This window comes from Oncorhynchus mykiss, chromosome 8, assembly GCF_057628025.1.
Source record: "Oncorhynchus mykiss isolate SJ-2025 chromosome 8, ASM5762802v1, whole genome shotgun sequence".
Taxonomy (NCBI): domain Eukaryota; kingdom Metazoa; phylum Chordata; class Actinopteri; order Salmoniformes; family Salmonidae; genus Oncorhynchus; species Oncorhynchus mykiss.
Window position 1 is genome coordinate 77,838,838 of NC_143029.1, and position 20,514 is coordinate 77,859,351.

At 47.6% G+C, this 20,514-nt stretch overlaps 1 protein-coding gene across 5 annotated transcripts in view; it reads left to right on the forward strand.

Moving 5' to 3' along the window:
* The window catches only part of LOC110530640 (rho GTPase-activating protein 45), a 38,469-nt gene that overhangs the window by 16,700 nt on the left and 1,255 nt on the right, over positions 1–20,514 (forward strand). The window contains exons 1-21 of one of the 5 annotated variants that reach the window (XM_090182678.1): positions 5,096–6,876; positions 7,561–7,963; positions 11,097–11,264; positions 11,385–11,469; positions 11,587–11,659; positions 11,777–11,855; positions 11,961–12,095; positions 12,348–12,409; positions 12,513–12,617; positions 12,886–12,966; positions 14,791–14,955; positions 15,085–15,222; positions 15,466–15,707; positions 15,905–16,092; positions 16,251–16,343; positions 16,491–16,550; positions 16,718–16,872; positions 18,546–18,731; positions 18,838–18,975; positions 19,754–20,001; positions 20,162–20,387. In XM_090182678.1, the coding sequence (XP_090038804.1) occupies positions 6,790–6,876; positions 7,561–7,963; positions 11,097–11,264; positions 11,385–11,469; positions 11,587–11,659; positions 11,777–11,855; positions 11,961–12,095; positions 12,348–12,409; positions 12,513–12,617; positions 12,886–12,966; positions 14,791–14,955; positions 15,085–15,222; positions 15,466–15,707; positions 15,905–16,092; positions 16,251–16,343; positions 16,491–16,550; positions 16,718–16,872; positions 18,546–18,731; positions 18,838–18,975; positions 19,754–20,001; positions 20,162–20,387 (3,117 nt within the window). In that variant the 5' untranslated portion in view covers positions 5,096–6,789. Of the gene's footprint in view, positions 1–5,095; positions 6,877–7,560; positions 7,964–11,096; positions 11,265–11,384; positions 11,470–11,586; positions 11,660–11,776; positions 11,856–11,960; positions 12,096–12,347; positions 12,410–12,512; positions 12,618–12,885; positions 12,967–14,790; positions 14,956–15,084; positions 15,223–15,465; positions 15,708–15,904; positions 16,093–16,250; positions 16,344–16,490; positions 16,551–16,717; positions 16,873–18,545; positions 18,732–18,837; positions 18,976–19,753; positions 20,002–20,161; positions 20,388–20,514 lie in introns of those variants that run through there. The other 4 variants (XM_090182679.1, XM_090182681.1, XM_090182680.1 and 1 more) reach the window with 4 other exon arrangements.

A 20,514-nucleotide genomic window follows, 5' to 3' on the forward strand; every position in this document is an offset into this window, starting at 1 on the left:
CTGATGCCAACATACTGACTCAACTCCAGCCACTTTAATAATGGAAAAATGTATGTAAAAAATGTATCACTAGCCACTTTAAACAATGCCACTTAATATAATGTTTACATACCCTACATTACTCATCCCATATGTATATACTGTACTCTATACCATCTACTGCATCTTGCCATCTTTATGTAATACATGTATCACTAGCCACTTTAAACAATGCCACTTTTATATGCTTACATACCCTACTTTACTCATCTCATATGTATATACTGTACTCGATACCATCTACTGCATCTTGCCTATGCCGTTCTGTACCATCACTCATTCATATATTTTTATGTACATATTCTTCATCCCATTACACTTGTGTGTATAAGGTAGTTGTTGTGAAATTGTTGGGTTAGATTACTCGTTGGTTATTACTGCATTGTCGGAACTAGAAGCACAAGCATTTCGCTACACTCGCATTAACATCTGCTAACCATGTGTATGTGACAAATAAAATTTGATTTGACATAATCAAAGCTTGATGATGAGTTGGTTATACCTACACGTCACAAGACGCAGGCCTCCAACTGTCCCTTGAATTTCTAAGCAAATAGCTGGAGGCAGTGCCTTCTCCTATAGAGCTCAATTTTTATGGAATGGTCTGCCTACCCATGTGAGAGACGCAGACTCGGTCTCAACCTTTAAGTCTTTATTGAAGACTCATCTCTTCAGTAGGTCCTATGATTGAGTGCAGTCTGGCCCAGGAGTGTGAAGGTGAACGGAAAGGCACTGGAGCAACGAACCGCCCTTGCTGTCTCTGCCTGGCAGGTTCCCCTCTCTCAACTGGGATTCTCTGCCTCTAAATATATACAAGAGTCAATGTCTCACAATAAAACACATTCCCAATAACTACAGTCCCTTGTGAAAGTCATGCACATCCCTTGCACAGTCTTCACATTTTGCTGCCTTAAAATAAAATCTAAATGGGTTACATTTGTTTTTTCCCTACAGATCTACACAACCAACTCCACATTTTCAAGGGGAAAGAAAATTATAGACCAAAAAAAAGATGATGTCTTGATTGCGTATTTCTTCTCACCCCAGAATTAATATTTGGTGGAAGCACCTTTGTCACGCCTACCCCTGCTCCCTCCCTCTGGCGCTCAACCTCACCGGTCTACTAACCACCAGCTCTGGCAACTATGATTATGCACACCTGCTCCCCATCATTATGCACACCTGCTCATCATTATCTCTGTGCTTACTCCCCCTTTATTTAGCCCTCAGTAGACATCTGCCATAGACGTGTGTACAGGTGGCAGGGAAGTCAGGTGCAGAAGAATCGAACTTGGTAAAATGGAGTAGTTTAATAACTTAAACAAGACAAGACAAAACCAATGGAAAATGAAAAATGGATCAATGATGGCTAGAAGACCGGTCACGTCGACTGCCGAGCACCGCCCGAACAAGGAGAGGCATCGACTTCGGCAGAAGTTGTGACAGTACTCCCCCCTGACGCGCGGCCCAGCTGCGCATCGACACCGGCCTCGGGGACGACCCAGAGGACGAGGCGCAGGGAGATCCAGATGGAGACGGTGGAATTCTCGCAGCAGGGAAGGATCTAACACGTCCTCCACCGGAACCCAGCATCTCTCCTCCGGACCGTACCCCTCCCAGTCCTCGAGGTACTGAAGGCCCCCAGCCCGACGTCTCGAATCCAGGATGGATCGAACGGAGTACGCCGGGCCCCCCTCGATGTCCAGAGGGGGTGGAGGAACCTCACGCACCTCAGCCTCCTGGAGCGGGCCAGCCACCTGATGAGAGACACATGGAACGAGGGGTTAATGCAGTAATTGGGGGGAAGCTGTAACCTATAACATACCTCGTTCACTCTCCTCAGAACTTTAAACGGCCCCACAAACCGCGGACCCAGCTTCCGGCAGGGCAGGCGGAGGGGTAGGTTGATACCCTAATACACATTGAAAGGGAGAAAGGTTAGTGGAGGAGTGGCGGAGCAAGTTTTGGGCCATCTCTGCCCAGGGCATGAATGCCGCCCACTCCCCCGGCCGGTCCTGGCAATAAGACCTCAAAAACCTACCCACATCCTGGTTAACTCTCTCCACCTGCCCATTACTCTCGGGTGAAAACCTGAGGTAAGGCTGACGAGACCCCCAGACGTTCCATGAACGCCTTCCAGACCCTTGACGTGAACTGGGGACCCCGATCAGACACTATATCCTCAGGCACCCCATAGTGCCGGAAGACGTGTGTAAACAGGGCCTCCGCAGTTTGTAGGGCCGTAGGGAGACCGGGCAAATGGAGGAGACAACAGGACTTAGAAAAACGATACACAACGACCAGGATCGTGGTGTTACCCTGTGAAGGTGGAAGATCGGTTAGGAAATCCACCGACAGGTGCGACCACGGCCGTTGTGGAACGGGTAAGGGTTATAACTTACCTCTGGGCAGGTGTCTAGGAGCCTTGCACTGGGCGCACACTGAGCAGGAGGAAACATAAACCCTCACTTCCTTAGCTAAAGTGGGCTACCAGTACCTCCCATCAAGACAGCGCACCGTACGACCGATCCCAGGATGACCAGAGGAGGGTGACGTGTGTGCCCAATAGATCAGTTGGTCGCGGACAGCAGACGGAACGTACAGACGCCCAGCTAGACTTGGGTTGGGAGCGGGCTCTGCACGTGACGCTCGCTCAATGTCCGCGTCCAGCTCCCACACTACCGGCGCCACCAAATAAGAGGCTGGGAGTATGGAAGTGTGATCCACGGGCCGCTACTCTGTGTCATACAGCCGGGACAGTGCGTCTGCCTTAATGTTCTGGGAGCCTGGTCTGTAAGAGAGGGTAAACACAAAACGGGTGAAAAACATGGCCCACCTTGCCTGGCGAGGATTTAGTCTCCTCGCCTCCCGGATGTACACCAGATTGCGATGGTCAGTCCAGATGAGAAAATGGTGTTTAGCCCCATCAAGCCAATGTCTCCACGCCTTCAAAGCCTTGACGTTTCGCTCCACCGGGCTGAGCTTCTTCAAAAAGAAGGCACAGGGGCGGAGCTTCAGTGGCATACCCGAGCGCTGAGAGAGCACAGGCAAAGAGGGATCCGGATGAGCCAACACAGGAGCCGAGGTAAAGAGCCTTCAGGTGCCTAAAAGCCCTGTTCGCCTCAGCTGACCACTGCAAGCGCACCAGACCCCCTTTAGCAGTGAGGTAATGGGAGCAGCTACCTGACCAAAACCCTGGATAAGCCCTAAGAATCGCTGCACCTCCTTCACCGTGGTGGGAGTCGGCCAATTACGCATGGCTGCAATGTGGTCACTCTCCATCTCCACTTCGGACGTGGAAATACGATGCCCTAGGAAGGAGACGGACTGTTGAAAGGTATTTCTCAGCCTTGACGTACAGGCGACCAAGCACTTTGCGCACCATTGACACATTCTCAGCGCGTGTAGCGGAGTATATCAGAATGTCATCGATATACACCACTTCACCCTGCCCGTGCAGGTCTCTGAAAATCTCATCTACAAAGGATTGGAAGAATGATGGAGCATTGTTCAACCCATACGGCATGAATAGGTACTCATAATGCCCTGAGGTGGTACTAAATGCCGTCTTCCACTCATCTCCCTTCCGGATACGCACCAGGTTGTACGCACTCCTGAGATCCAATTTAGTGAAGTAGCGCTCCCCGTGCAGTGACTCAAACGACGTAGCGGGTAACTGTACCGCACCTTGATTTGATTGAGACCTCGATAATCAATGCACAGGCGCAAACCTCCATCTTTCTTCTTCACAAAAAAAAACTTGTGGAGACAGGTGAAGTGGAGGACCGAATGTACCTCTGACGCAGGGATTCGGAGACATGTCTCCATAGCCACCATCTCCGCTTGCGACAGGTGATACACGTGACTCCTGGGAAGTGCAGCGTCTACCAGGAGATTTATCGCACAATCCTGCCTGCTGCCTCAATTCCCAGAGGAACCAACCTGGCACTGACCAGCAGTGTGACCTCTGCGACCACATATGGTGCACGAGCTGGAACCCCCTCCGGTCTCCCTGCGCACCGTCCCTCCCAGCTCCATGTGTATCGGAGAAGGGGTGCGGGAGGATGGAACAACCAGACCCCGATCTGGACGTCCGCGAGTAGCCAGCAGGTTGTCCAGCCTGATGGACATGTCCACCAGCTGGTCGAAGGTGAGGGTGGTGTCTCTACAGGCCAGCTCCCGACGGACGTCCTCGCGTAGACTACAATGGTAATGGTCGATCAGGGCCCTGTCGCTCCATCCAGCGGTGGCAACCAGGGTCCTAAACTCCAGAGCAAACTCCTGGGTGCTCCTCATCTCCTGCCTCATATGGTAGAGGCGCTCACCCGCGCTCTGCCCTCGGGTGGGTGGTCGAATACTGCCCGGAAACGGCGGGTGATCTCCTCAATATGGTCCAACGCCGCATCCTCTTCTCCACACACAGCACTGGCCCACTCCAGGACTTTCCCTGTGAGGCACGAGACGAGGGCGAAACTCTTCTCACGGTCTGGTGGACCGTGGCAAGGTAAAGGCTTAGTTGGAGGAGGAAACTCTGGCAGTTGGCAGCACCTCCGTCGTACCCCTGTGGCATGGATAGACGGATCCCACTGGATTCAGGCGGGAAAGAGGCGCTCAGGATAGACCCCGATTGTGCTGGTGGAGGCGCTGGAAAAGCTCTGTTTCTCCCAGCGGTCCATATTCTGGACAACGCAGCGATCAGATGGTAAATGTTCTCCGTATGTTCCTGGACGCGCTCATCTACCTCCATGGCCGGGGTACCTTCTCCTGCTGACTTCATATATTTGGTCAGAGATTCTGTCATAGACGTGTGTACAGGTGGCAGGGAAGTTAGGCGCAGGAGAATCGAACTTGGTCAAATGGATTAGTTTAATAACTTAAAAACATAGCTCCAAAACCATGACAATAATCAAAACAAAGTGGGTACGAGGACCCGTCGTGCACCAAAACTAACAACACGATAAATGAACAACAAACAATCTCTGACAAGGACATGAGGGGAAACAGAGTGTTAAATACACAACAGGTAATGAATGGGATTGGAACCAGGTGTGTAGGAAGACAAGACAAAACCAATGAAAAATGGATCAATGATGGCAAGAAGACCAGTGACGTCGACCGCCGAGCACCGCCCGAACAAGGAGAGGCCTCGACTTCGGCAGAAGTCGTGACAACATCAGTCATTAGATAGCATTGTTTTCTCTCACGTTCTGTGCACTTCTCATGTTTGTTCATCTGCATCTAATCATTATTATACTTACCTTCTGCACCTTCTTCCTGACTCCCGGCATATTACGTTACAACCTTTGGCAGCCATTACAGCTATGAATCATGTTGAATAAGATTCTACCAATTTATCCATTGTTTTTGTTAAAATTGGTCAAGCTCTGTAAATTAAGTTGGGAATAACTGATGGACGGCAATATTCAAACCTTGTTTCTGATCAGTCAGGACTGAGACTGTACCACTCAGGAACACTCAACACCTCTTGGAAAGCCATTTTTGTGTGTCTTTGGCATCCATTCTTTTGTAAATGTCCAGATGAAAAATAAAACTTTATCACAGGGTTAGGTTTTCAGAAGAATGTGGCAGGTTTTCCTCTAACTTTTTACCTGGAAATTGGTCCTTTCATATTTCTTTTGATCCTTACAAACTCCCAGTTCCTGTTGGTGACAAGCATACCCATAACGTGATGATAATCTCGCACTCTCATTGAGGTGCGTGGACTGAGTCTGAGATTAATGTCATAAAATAGACCGATAATTTAATGAGATTAATTTACTGAAGTACAGTAGGCACACACGGAAGTTCCATTCACTGGGTTGAGTTCTATTTGGCTTCCAATGCTCAAACACTTGAGATACTGTATTATACTATCTTCTACATTTGCCAACATTTCAATGTGTTAATAGTGATTCCATGCATTCACTATGTCCCTCACTATGTCACTCCTGTATTCAAATTAAACTCAAGTTTATGAGAATCATTGTCAAAATGTAAAGGCCTATGTGTGGTATAAACCATCATTATATTAAGCAATAAGGCCCGAGGAGGTGTGGTATATGGCCAATATACACCATGGCTAAGGGATGTTCTTATGCCCAACGCAGCGCAGAGTACCTGGATACAGCCCTTAGCTGTGGTATATTGGCCATATACCACAAACCCCTGAGGTAGCTTTTGCTAAACTAGTTACAAATGTAATTAGAACAGTAAAAATACATGTTTTGTCATACCGTGGTATACGGTATCATATAAAACGGCTTTCAGCTAATCAACATTCAGGGCTTGAACCACCCAGTTTATAATAGCAAATAAACCGTTTATTACAAAAAGCTGTAATCATATCATGATGAAACATGACTTCGTACATTATCTAATATGGTTAATGTGCAGTTGTGGGTCTAGTTATGAAACCAATCAAATAGGTATTTTGATTAGTTGGCACAAGCACCAAAATTGGACGCAATAGCCATTGTTGGCACCATCTTTGTGAGAAATCATTAAATATTTACCCCTGCAGGTGTCAGTATGGCCATGCAGTTCAGTGGTCTACGGGCTAGTGTGGACTGACCCCATCTACTAGCTACATCCAGGAAGAAAGATAACCGTACAACCAGAGTTCGATACAGCCAGCCAAGCCAAGCAATCAATCCAGGCAGCACAAGGAAATTTGTGGAAGCGACGTTTGGAGCAGACTTCAATCTCAATGGAGTAACATCTATATTAAAATAGATAGGATGCTATTTGAAAATGTTCAATAGAAAGAAAAAGGAATTAAATAAAACTTCAGTTTCAAAGAAGAATCTTGTCGGAAACTTTGGGTCACATAACTCATCAGTAAGTAACGTTAACTCGCTAGCTAAACTAGCCTAGCTTTATGAAGACTATTTGCATCTCAGTCCTGGATAGTTTTCTGAGTTTGCGCGTTTGAATAATTTCGTAATTTATATCACTGCTTGTAAAGCCCCGCGAGTTTGTGTTGGTATATACATAATTTAGCTACTTGCTAAATATACTTGAAGTTGCATCAGGCATTGGTAGTGTAGGATAAGAGAACGAATGTCCCTGAGGGGGAAACTGTCTTACGTTACATGTGTATTGCTTGCTAATGCCAACTTTAAGGGATTTATGTTTTGCAATACCGCCAGGTGTGGGCGTGGCTTCCAGTCTGATACACCTGTCACCTGGCAATGATAAGTCAACTTGTCAGTGTTTGGGAATTTTCCAGTGTTGGTCATCCTCATTGAATCATCTTTCTCTTTCTGTGTTTTTTCCATATGCTTTTGCATTGTGACTCATGGCCTTTCAAATTGTTTTAGAGGCGCAGGTTTCTCAACAACAGTTGTCTTCATCATCAGCATCATCATCCTCTAGTCGTAACATCTGTGTCATCACTCATCACCACCATTCTTATTATTCCCCATCTCTTTCCTCTCCTTTCTCTCTTTCTACCTACCCGGCTCTCACTCTCCCATTCCCCACCCTACCTCTCCCTTGTCCTCTGGTGTGTCTCAACACCAGCTATCTGTCCTCCAGGAACAACCCACTAGAGATGGTGGCTTGGATGTCCCCCCCCCTTTCCCTGCATCCCTCCAGGACCCCCAGGCTCCTCCCTGCCCCACTACCACCTGTCTGCTGCACCCCAGGCTGGCCACCGCCACCAGCCCTCCCCCTGTCCTTGGAGCCTGCCTTAGACGGCCCACAGCCCTGAGTCGACATGCCAGTGCGGCTGGCTTCCCCCTACAGGCGGCTGGAGCCTGGGCCTTCAGTAAGACACAGGGGAAAGGAGCGAGCCTTGCCTCCAGCCCCACCACAGAGGCCTCGGAGGTGGGCATCGAAGTGGAGGACATCCCCTCTTTGCTCCGGGATGTGGCTTGCTTCGCTGAGGCTGTGGAGAAACTGAAAGAAATGGTGCTGGGGGAAGGTGAGAGAGGCATTATAATGGCCAGGAGTTTTTGACCAGTAAAAATTCTTATTTTTAGCCTATAACTAGAGTTCAGAGTTTTCTTAGTAACGTCATATGGAAAAGAAAAAACCCTGGCCCTTAGTTATGTTGTAACATTGTGTGTGTCCCAGCCAGGGTGTGTGTGTGTGTGTGTGTGTATGCCTTGCGAAACTGAGGAAGGAAGAGGGAGTATGTCACACAAGGTACGCAGCACTATAGTATTTGTCTGGTGTGTAAACACAGCTCACAGGCTTTCCTATAACCCAGAACCCTTACATTACGAGGACTAGGGGTCGATTTGGAATTTAGCAAGCCGGGTCGTTCCACCTATTCGGTGCCTTTTCAGATGTGTAACTTGGTGATTTTTTTTCGATTTCACCTAATTCTAAAATTCTGTCATAAAGACCACATGTTCAACTTAATAACAATAAAAATCCCATCTCAAAAAAGTATTATAGTAAGTGCCTATTAAGTTCCAAATAAAGTAATAGGGTTCACGATTTCATCTTAAATCAGCCATAAATCTCCATGTGACAGGGAAAATAGAAGCTTGTTGTGTACAACAGGGAGGGGCAATTGAATGCAAGCTTAAAACATTTCTAGCCTGTCTATCTATGGGTAACATGGTTGACCTGTTATGCTCGACCCACTCAGTTTTCCACCACAAAACACCAGAAAATTACCCAAAATAGTAAAACCAGCTCATCTGCTTTTATACTACACTTTGACTATTAGATGTTCAATGTTTATTTTTGAAAACATTATTTAAAAAGGAATAGTTTCACCAAATTAAAATGAGAGTTCAGTTCACGTAACAGGGTTGACCTTAAAATGAGGGACGTTTTCACATGAATCACATGAAATAAATAATAATGTTCAGAAATGCCTTTGTCAAAGCAACAAAATAACTAGGGCTTTACAATGATGGTAAAAACATGGAGACATTTTGTGGTTAAAAGTGGTATAAATATTCCTGGAAGTCACAGAGGGTCACAGAGGGACAAAATGCTGAATTCTGGCACTTTAGCAGGTCTTTATTCCAGTGGAGGCTGGTGAGAAGAGGACTGCTCATAGTAATGGCTGGAATAGAGTGTAATGGCCGGTATGGAGTGAATGGAATGGTATCAAACAGATGAAAACCATGTCTTTGATATCATTCCATTCACTCTATTCCGGCCATTATTATGAGCCGTCCTCCCCTCAGCAGCCACCCTCCACTGGTTTAATCATATAAAAATTGTATTTTTTATTTTCTCCATGTGGTCTATATTAAAGGGCACTTCATTGAATATAACAGGCTTTTCACATTCAATATTGGTGCACAATTTCTACTTCAAAATATCAAAGGGATGCAAAAGGCACTCATTTCTTGGAACAAACCCGCTAAGCCATGTCAGGGTGACTTCACTTCCTGTCCAGGCAGCTATTTTCATCGCAACTTCCTGTTCTCAGTCTCCAAGTAGGGCGAGGAGATAAGGGAGAAAGAGAGAGAACGAAGGGAGGAGAGAGAGAGACTTTTCTTAGTGGGTACGTGCGTTATTACAATATGATAACAGAGGTAGGAGTGTTAAAATCAACCACAGAACAAGAGCCAACTGATGGTACACTCATAAAGAGTTAGGCCCCTAAATAATTAGGGGTCTAAACAAAAGTACACAGTAAATTTTTCTTACACATTGACGTTTCAGCCCCAAACTGCATTTTGACTACATTTTAAAGTTGGTTCACGTGCTGTCCGTGTCCACCACCACTTCCTACATCAAGAGTGGTAGTGTGACAGACAACAGCCCTACAGTTCCTGGTTTTCACACTTTAGTCGTCTAAGGCCCAACTGAAAAACAACACACACAAAAGGAGAAGTATAACAGTAGCTGTGTTTCAATGACGGCTACTGGTGCTGGTTCTCTTTTTTCCCAGTAAACAGTGCTTCATTACATGGCCTCTTGCTTGACTCATTATATGTGTGTTTATACTGCCTGTTTATGTACTATTATGAACTGGGTGGTTCGAGCCCTGAATGCTGATTGGCTGACAGCCGTGGTATATCAGACCGTATACCACGGGTATGACAAATATTTATTTTTACTGCTCTAATTAAATTGGTAACCAGTTTATAATAGCAATACCGCACCTCGGGAGGATGACCACATGGAGAAATGAATAAATCAGATTTTTTATATGAATAAAGCAGTGGCCAATATACCCCTGCTAAGGGCTGTTTCCAGGCACCCCCTGTGATGCGTCGTACCTAAGAACAGCCCTTAGCCGGGGTATACTGGCCATATACCACACCCCATAGTGCCTTATTGCTTAAATAACCTACATTTTCTATAACATATTGTTCCTTTGTGTGTGTGTGTGTGTGTGTGTGTGTGTGTCAGTGTTGGGGTGAATTCAAATTTGCCTCAACCTACAGGAAGCAAAATATTAATTGAATTAAGTAGAATTTAAGTCAAACCAATTCAACTAAGAAGTGAATCATGAAAGTTTCATTCATTTGACAAATCTTTTATCGTAAGGATATGCCATTTATTAATGTAACGAATACACATATTCCCGAGTGGCGCAGCGGTCTAAGGCACTGCATCTCAGACACCCTGGTTCGAATCCAGGCTGTATCACAACCGGCTGTGATTGGAAGTCCCATAGGGTAGTGCACAATTGGCCCAGCATTGTCCGGGTTTGGCTGGTGTAGGCCGTCATTTTAAATAAGAATTTGTTCTTAATTGACTTGCCTAGTTAAATTTAAAAAATCAATTTATATATTAGTTTGATTATAATTTTCTTTGTCATGAGATGTTAGATTGTTCCCTTCCATACTGCCGTGTTTGATCTAATGCATTCTGGGAAATGTTTGTTCTGATATTTAACAAAAAATTGAATTCAGTCCAAATTCTGCGGTGTGTACGTGCGTGAGCATATAATCCAAGGTTATTATAGTACATTTTTAAAGTTGGGTTTTAAAGTTGAACCTTATCACTCGCATGGTTGCCTCACTGCGCTGCTGTTACAATTATGAATGTCACCTCAAATTAGGAATTTTTCATTCTTATTTCTTTATGTTTAGTTTCAGTTTTAGTTCTAATAACATAGCTGTCTGTCTCTGTCTCAGACAGGCAGATAGATAACCTCTCAGACAGGCAGCTGGACCGTCGTGACCTGGCCCAGGAGTGTTTGGGAGAGGTGTTGCGTGTGTTGAGGCAGGTGATCGGTGCCTACCCCCTCCTCAACACTGTAGAGACCCTCACTGCTGCTGGAACACTCATCTCCAAGGTCAAAGGTCAGAGCTCTACTGTTAGAACTGGACACCTGTTGGAATGTGTGTGGATCAAGGTGTGGGTGGTGTGTGTACTGAGAGTGTACTGAGATCAAATGTGTGTATTTGATTTGATGTGTCCAGGGTTTAGTTACAAGGACAGCAGTGACATGGGTAAGCAGGACTTTGAGAAAGCCATCGAGACCATGGCTGTGGCTTTCAGTAGCAGGTAAGTGTGTGTGTGTGTGTGTTTCGCTTTACTATCCCTAGGATCTACATTGATAAGGTTTTTCCCATTCTCCCCCTCTCTCCCTATTTTACACCCCTTTCCTTCTCTCCCCCTCAGTGTGTCGGAACTTCTGATGGGAGAAGTGGACAGCAGCACCCTCCTGTCTCTACCGCTAACAGAGAGGAGCAGGGTGAGTGTGTGTGTGTGTGTGTGTGTGTAAAAAACAAACAATGTTTTCTTTGATCGTAAAGGATGGCTCAGTCTAAGCATTTGTGTGACCTCGGAGATGGTGTGTGTGTGTGTGCAGTCTATGGAGAACCTGTATGGCTTAGACTCAGCCCAGGCCAAAGACTGTCAAGGGAGGAGTGACCAGCAGGACTGCTGCAGTAAGTACAAAATGACATGTTGTCCTCGATGTCTAAGCATTTTGTTTCCCTTTTCAATCATGTCATACATTCTCGTGTGTGTGTGTGTGTGTGTGTGTGTGTCAGTGCTGAGTGGAGAGCAGGTTGACCTCCTACTGCAGTGCAGTGAGGGAGGAGTGGACTCCGCTCTCTCCTATGCCAAGGCTGTGTCCAGATATCTGAAGGACGTTATCAGCTATGTGGAGAAAAGGACTGCTCTGGGTGGGTTGATCACTTTGACTCATCCAATTATTCTGTCTCTTTTACTCTTCTATCTGTGTCCATCAGAAGTTGTTCTCAGCCTCTTAGGGCTTCAACTACATTACATACACCTGTCCAGTATCTAGGGGCAGAAATGGAACTGGGCCAAACCTTTTGTTGTCTATTTCAATTTCTGCTTTTTTAGTTTTCTGCTAACAAGGCAGTGTGTGTGTGTGTAAGTAGTGTGTGAGTTTCTGTGTCTGTGTTTTCCAGAGATGGAGTTTGCCAAGGGTCTGCAGAGGCTGTGTCAGTCCTGTAAGCAGAGCATTGCACAGGTAATGGGAGAACACACACAAATAAGCACACACACACGGACATACGTGCACATAAACACACACAAATCTCTCCTCTCCCTCTCTCTCTCTCTCTCTCTTTCAGCCCCAGATGCCATTCTTCTCCATCTACTCTCTGGCTCTGGAGCAGGACTTGGAGCAGAGTGTGGGTGTGCAGCAAACCACTGGCTCCATACACACTGTTCTACAGGTAGATACAGTATCTCACACACACACACCAGGAGGTTGGTGGCACCTTAATTGGGGAGGACGGTTGTGTTAATGACCGGAGCAAAATCAATGGAATGGTATCCAATACATTAAAACACATTGTTTCCAGGTGTTTGATGCCTTTCCATTTGTTCTGTTCCAGACAGTATTATGTCCTCCCTCAGCAGCCCGTGACACACACACACACACACCTACAAGGATTATTACAAGTGAAATAATGTCTCTATCTCAACCCCTCTCTGGCCCAGCCTCTGATGCAGTGTAAACAGGAGCATGAGAGGAGACGCAGAGAGCTCGGAGAGCAGTGGCAGAGGGCCCAGAGGAAACTGGTAAAGTCACTGCTATGTCTTGTCCATGTTGCTTTGACATGTTAATGCTGCGTACGTGTTATCATGTCTCACTCTTATGTCATGTATGAGAAAGACATTGATATTCCATATTTCAGTGAGAGTAGATGGTTTACCAATCGCTCTGTCAAAAGTCAAAAGCCTCGGTGTCACTCTAGACTGCTCCCTCTATTTCGAACCCCACATAAAAACCATCACCAGGATGGCATCACCTCTGCAATATCTCCAGGCTCCGCCCCTCGCTATCACACTCCAGCAAGGAAACTCTCATCCATGCCCTGGTCACTTCCCGTTTGGACTATTGCAACACTCTCCTCACTGGTATCCCCACCAAACTCACCAACAGACTTCAACTGGTCCAGAACTCTGCTGCCAGAATCCTCACCAGCACCAGATCAACTGAACACCACACCAATCCTCATCAATCTACACTGGCTCCCTGTGCAATCCTTTATTAACTTAAAGACAGGCCTCACCTACAAAGCCCTCCACAACCTGGCACCCAACTACCTCTCTAACCTTCTCTCAGTCTATGCCTCTTCACGCTCCCTCCGCTCCTCCTCTACTGGTCTCCTTGTCACCCCTTCATTCCACCATTCCACCATGGGTGCCCGGGCCTTCAGCTGCTGGAATGAGACCCCCCCCACACATACAACATGCAGATACAATCATCTCATTCAAAAACCTCCTTAAAACACACCTCTTCAAGGATGCCTATAACCTATAGCCTGTGTTCTATGATTCTCTGTCCTACGCTCCATTCTGTGAATTCTCACTATACCTATGTACCCCTATGTGTCCCCCCAACACACACCCTTACCCTACACCCTTACCCTAAACTCTTACCCTAAACCCTTACCTTAAACCAGGTCCGTATCCTATTTCCAACCCTACCCCCTAAACCCTTACCTAAACCAGGTTCGTATCCTATTTCCAACCCTACCCCCTAAACCCTTACCTAAACCAGGTTTGTATCCTCTACCCAACCCTACCCCCTAAACCCTTACCTAAACCAGGTTCATATCCTCTACCCAACCCTACCCCCTAAACCAGGTTCATATCCTCTACCCAACCCAACCCCCTAAACCCTTACCTAAACCAGGTTCATATCCTCTACCCAACCCTACCCCATAAACCAGGTTCATATCCTCTACCCAACCCTACCCCCTAAACCCTTACCTAAACCAGGTTCATTTCCTCTACCCAACCCTACCCCCTAAACCCTTACCTAAACCAGGTTCATATCCTCTACCCAACCCTACCCCCTAAACCCTTACCTAAACCAGGTTCGTATCCTCTACCCAAACCCCTAAACCAGGTTCATATTCTCTACCTAACCCTAGCCCCTAAACCCTTACCTAAACAAGGTTTGTATCCTCTACCCAACCCTACCCCCTAAACCCTTACCTAAACCAGGTTCATATCCTCTACCCAACCCTACCCCCTAAACCAGGTTCATATCCTCTACCCAACCCTACCCCCTAAACCCTTACCTAAACCAGGTTCATATCCTCTACCCAACCCTACCCCCTAAACCCTTACCTAAACCAGGTTCATATCCTCTACCCAACCCTACCCCCTAAACCCTTACCTAAACCAGGTTCATATCCTCTACCCAACCCTACCCCCTAAACCCTTACCTAAACCAGGTTCATATCCTCTACCCAACCCTACCCCCTAAACCCTTATCTAAACCAGGTTCATATCCTCTACCCAACCCCTGTAGTACTGTGTGTGTGTGTGTGTGTGTGTGTGTGTGTGTGTGTGTGTGTGTGTGTGTGTGTGTGTGTGTGTGTCTGTTCCTAGACTGATGCTGAGAGTGGCATGCGTAAAACTCGAGGCTCATACATGATTCGCTGTGAGGAGTATGACAAGGCCAGGGGTCGGGCAGAGGAGGAGCTACAAGGGGGAGCAGGCGGGCTTAAAGCTCTGGACCGGAAGAAGCGATTGGAGGAGGAGGCCAGGACCAAGGTCAGCTGACTAGTCTGACCTTTTCATAGACCTTTTCATAGATCCTGAAGTGCCAACTCTGCCAACTCAGTTATGCCAGGCGAGCAAAATGAATCGCACCTAATGGCTGGTCCATGTGTGTCTCTACAGGCTGAAGAGGCAGAGGCTGTGTATCGTGCATGTATATCCGAGGCGGAGGCGCGGCACCAGGAGAGAGAGCAGACTAAGGGCAGCACTCTCAGACAGATCCATGATGTCATCAGACACACAGACCACACCCTTAGATCTGTAAGTCAACTCACGCCTCTGTCAGGGAAGTAAAACCCTCAACTTGTTTGCAGGTGGATTGCACTGACCAATCAAACGTCCTAATCATGACTACATCCACCTTTAGGTTTGATTATGTTCATGAAGTCTGTTCACGAGAGATCTTGGGAGAGACGAAATGTGTTCATGGAAATTGTAGTTTGTCTCCATCGAATTGCTTATTCCTGGGTGTTGTAGTTCTTTACAACATGTCTCCCTCCCCAGTGCACGGTGTCGTACTATCAGCTGCTGCACATGCAGACAGCAGTGCTGCCAGTCCACTACCAGACTCTGTGTGAGAGCACCAAGCTCTACGAGCCGGGACAACAGTACGCCGCTCACGCAAGACATCTACACAAGAGCCCAGAGGACGCCAGACATCTCTACACGAGCACAGAGGATGCCAGACATCTGTCAAACCCAGAGCCTGCAGCTCACTACCACTTCGAGCCCTACTCATCAAACCAGTTGGTCCCCACTTGAAATTGTTTACGTTTGACCTTTCAGTAATTCATATTGTTGTCGAGATCAGAAAATTCCAGGTGCAGAGAAACGTTTTGTAAGTGGCGTTACCCTTCAAAGGGTCAGAACAGGCCAGTTAGTTGGCTACCAACTACTAGGATTTACAGGAGGAAGCAATGTAATTTTCTCCTTCCCTCATCAGTCTGTCTGGACACACCCGCCACAACAGCTCTAATACGGATGTACCAATCAGCACGGAGACCACACCTCCCACGGATTCACCAATCAGCACGGAGACCACACCTCCCACGGATTCACCAATCAGCACGGAGACCATGCCTACCACAGACGAGGATGGTGGTGCTGAGGATGGAGTCACACAGAGATGTGGTGAGTCCTGATTGACTCGTGGTCGAATGGTCTAAGAAGAAGAGTAGCACACTTTTCTAACCACAGATGTGATTTATAGGAACCACGATCCAAGATTAGAACTTTTCATTATGGTGCTTCATTTGAAAGCTCATTGGTGGTATGTGTCCTTATTGAAGGGCAAGGTCACCAATCACACAAGTCCTGGCCGTCAACGATGAAGGACTCGGACTGTCTTGGAGGAGTCTATGGTCTGGAGTCCTCCAGCATTGGTATCTCCTGATGTAGAAACTAGAATGTCAACTTCCAGCACAGCTACCATAGAGCCTCAGCAATTTCTAGATGACAGAAAAGGGTCCAGCGATGTATCATTCAGAATATTCAACGATATATAATAGTTTATTGCATGTGTGTTTCAGGGCACGTACCTAAAGCCAGTGAAGAAGAACATGATGGAAACGTCACCTCGTTTGAACAGGGTAACAAACACTCCTCCTCAAATCTCCATTTGTCTGAACTCTGTCTAAATCCAGATCCACACAGCGGGAGAACTGCATGAATAGTTCAGGTTAGGATACGACCCTCTCTTTCTCATTCTGAACTCTCTCTTCTCTCTTGTATGTCTTTTCTCTTGCTGTGTGTTCAGGGACAGAGCCAGAGATCGCCGTTCCCACTGGTCCCTTCCGGAATGTGGGAATGTCCAAGGCAGCAAAGACCCACAGACTCCGCAAGCTCCGCACACCTGCCAAATGCAGAGAGTGTAACAGCTATGTGTACTTCCAGGGTGCAGAGTGTGAGGAGGTGAGACACACACACACACACACCCTAGGAGGTACAGTAGACTGTGTAATGTCTACTCTGTTTACTGACTGTAAAGTTACTACACTGCTCAAAAAAATAAAGGGAACACTAAAATAACACATCCTAGATCTGAATGAATGAAATATTCTTATTAAATACTTTTTTCTTTACATAGTTGAATGTGCTGACAACAAAATCACACAAAAAGTATCAATGGAAATGAAATGTATCAACCCATGGAGGTCTGGATTTGGAGTCACACTCAAAATTAAAGTGGAAAACCACACTACAGGCTGATCCAACTTTGATGTAATGTCCTTAAAACAAGTCAAAATGAGGCTCAGTAGTGTGTGTGGCCTCCACGTGCCTGTATGACCTCCCTACAACACCTGGGCATGCTCCTTATGAGGTGGTGGATGGTCTCCTGAGGGATCTCCTCCCAGACCTGGACTAAAACATCCGGCAACTCCTGGGCAGTCTGTGGATGGAGCGAGACATGATGTCCCAGATGTGCTCAATTGGATTCAGGTCTGGGGAATGGGCGGGCCAGTCCATAGCATCAATGCCTTCCTCTTGCAGGAACTGCTAACACACTCCAGCCACATGAGGTCTAGCATTGTCTTGCATTAGGAGGAACCCAGGTAAACCGCACCAGCATATGGTCTCACAAGGGGTCCGAGGATCTCATCTCGGTACCTAATGGCAGTCAGGCTACCTCTGGCGAGCACATGGAGGGCTGTGCGGCCCCCCAAAGAAATGCCACCCTACACCATGACTGACCCACCGCCAAACCGGTCATGCTGGAGGATGTTGCAGGCAGCAGAACGCTCTCCACGGCGTCTCCAGACTCTGTCACATCTGTCACATGTGCTCAGTGTGAACCTGCTTTCATCTGTGAAGAGCACAGGGCGCCAGTGGCAAATTTGCCAATCTTGGTGTTCTCTGGCAAATGCCAAACGTCCTGCACGGTGTTGGGCTGTAAGCACAACCCCCACCTGTGGACGTCGGGCCCTCATACCACCCTCATGGAGTCTGTTTCTGATCGTTTGAGCAGACACATGCACATTTGTGGCCTGCTGGAGGTCATTTTGCAGGGCTCTGGCAGTGCTCCTCCTGCTCCTCCTTGCACAAAGTCGGAGGTAGCGGTCCTGCTGCTGGGTTGTTGCCCTCCTACAGCCTCCTCTACATCTCCTGATGTACTGGCCTGTCTCCTGGTAGCTCCTCCATGCTCTGGACACTGCGCTGAGAGACACAGCAAACCTTCTTGCCACAGCTCGCATTGATGTGCCATCCTGGATGAGCTGCACTACCTGAGCCACTTGTGTGGGTTGTAGACTCCGTCTCATGCTACCACTAGAGTGAAAGCACCGCCAGCATTCAAAAGTGACCAAAACATCAGCCAGGAAGCATAGGAACTGAGAAGTGGTCTGTGGTCCCCACCTGCAGAACCACTCCTTTATTGGGGGTGTCTTGCTAATTGCCTATAATTTCCACCTGTTGTCTATTCCATTTGCACAACAGCATGTGAAATGTATTGTCAATCAGTGTTGCTTCCTAAATGGACAGTTTGATTTCACAGAAGTGTGATTGACTTGGAGTTACATTGTGTTGTTTAAGTGTTCCCTTTATTTTTTTGAGCAGTGTATATTATTTGCTTGTCTTCCCTCCTGCAGTGTTATCTGGCATGCCATAGGCGTTGCTTGGAGAACCTGGCTATCCAGTGTGGCCATAAGAAGCTACAAGGTCGCCTGTCGCTGTTTGGCAGGGACTTCACGCAGGGGCTGGGAGACCCCGATGGTGTGCCTCTGGTCATCAGGAAGTGCATCACAGAGATAGAGAGCAGGGCTCTTAGGATGAAGGTGCTTTTACACTTACACACAGAGTAGTACACACACATTGAAAAAATGACTTGACATATAAACTCTGTGTGTGTGTGTGTGTGTGTGTGTGTGTGTGTGTGTGTAGGGTATCTATCGTGTGAATGGGGTGAAGACTCGTGTGGAGAAGCTGTGCCAGGCCTTTGAGAATGGGAAAGAGCTGGTGGAACTGTCCCAAGCCTTTCCTCATGATATCAGCAACATGCTCAAACTTTACCTCAGACAGGTAACATACTGCTACATACACTCACAAAATACTCTCCCTCCACTTCTAGACTCACTATCCCTCCTTCACTCTGCATCCCACTTCCTCCCCTCACCCTCTGTCCCCTTCTTTCTCCTCTCAACTCCCTCTCTTCCTCTCCAACCCCCTCACTCTGTCTTCTCCACCCCTCTCACGCTCTGTCCTCCTCTTCCTCTCAACCCCTCTCACGCTCTGTCCCCCTCTTCCTCTCCACCCCCTCACTCTGTCCTCTTCCTCTCCACCCCTCTCACGCTCTGTCCTCTTCCTCTCAACCCCTCTCATGCTCTGTCCTCCTCTTCCTCTCCACCCCCTCTGTCCCACTCTTCCTCTCCACCCCCTCACTCTCTGTCCTCCGATTCCTCTCCACCCCCTCACTCTCTGTCCTCCGATTCCTCTCCACCCCCTCACTCTCTGTCCTCCGATTCCTCTCCACCCCCTCACTCTCTGTCCTCCGATTCCTCTCCACCCCCTCACTCTGTCCTCCTGTCCCTCTCCACCCATCACTCTGTCCTCCTCTTCCTTTCCACCCCTCACTCTGTCCTCCTCTTCCTCTCCACCCACTTACTCTCTGTCCTCCTTCCTCTTCACCCCCTCACTCTCTGTCCTCCTCTTCCTTACTCTGTCCTAATCTCCACCCTCTCACTCTGTCCTCTTCCTCTCCACCCCCTCACTATTTGTCCTCCTCTTCCTCTCCACCTCCTCACTCTCTGTCCCCTTCTCTTCATCTCCACCCCCTCACTTTCCCTTCTTCCCTCTCCAGCTGCCAGAGCCTATCTTGCCTTTCCATCTCTATCAGTCTCTGATGGGGCTGGCCAAGGAAAGCCTGCGTTCTGCGTCTCCTAGCCCAGATGGAGGTGAGGTGGCTGGGACAGCAGTCCTGGCAGACCTGGGTGCTGAGACTCCCCTGGAGGTCCTGACTCTGGTCCACAGCCTGAGGGAGCTAATGCTAACGGAGCTGCCGCAGGCTAATACAGCCACACTGCGCTATATTGCACAGCATCTGCGCAGGTGAGGTGACCATGAGTAAGGCACACACACATAAAGTGTGATTTTAACACGGAACATTAATCCTAACGTTTGATGAAGAACAAATAGCTCATCGTGCCCATTTCTCCTTTCTTACTATTTCCTTCCTCCCTCTTATTTCTTCACTTTTCCCCTGTTTCAGGGTGTGTGAGTGTGAGCAGGAGAACAAGATGAGTCCCAGTAACCTGGGCATTGTGTTTGGCCCCACCCTGATGCGTCCCCGTCCCTCCGGGGCCACCGTGGCCCTGTCCTCCCTGGTAGACTACCCCCACCAGGCCCGCATCGTAGAGACTCTCATAGTCTTCTACAGCACCCTCTTCCATGACAGCTCCTACGACACCCCAGTTTCCCCCTTAGCCCTAAGCCAGGTGAGTGAGCGACTGTGGGTGTAGGGTGTCATAGTGAAACAGTGTGCTGGTTCTGGTCTAGAAACAAGTAATGTGAGGAAAATACAATTATGGGCCTCGAGAGAGTGGAAGAGCAGTAGCAACCAAA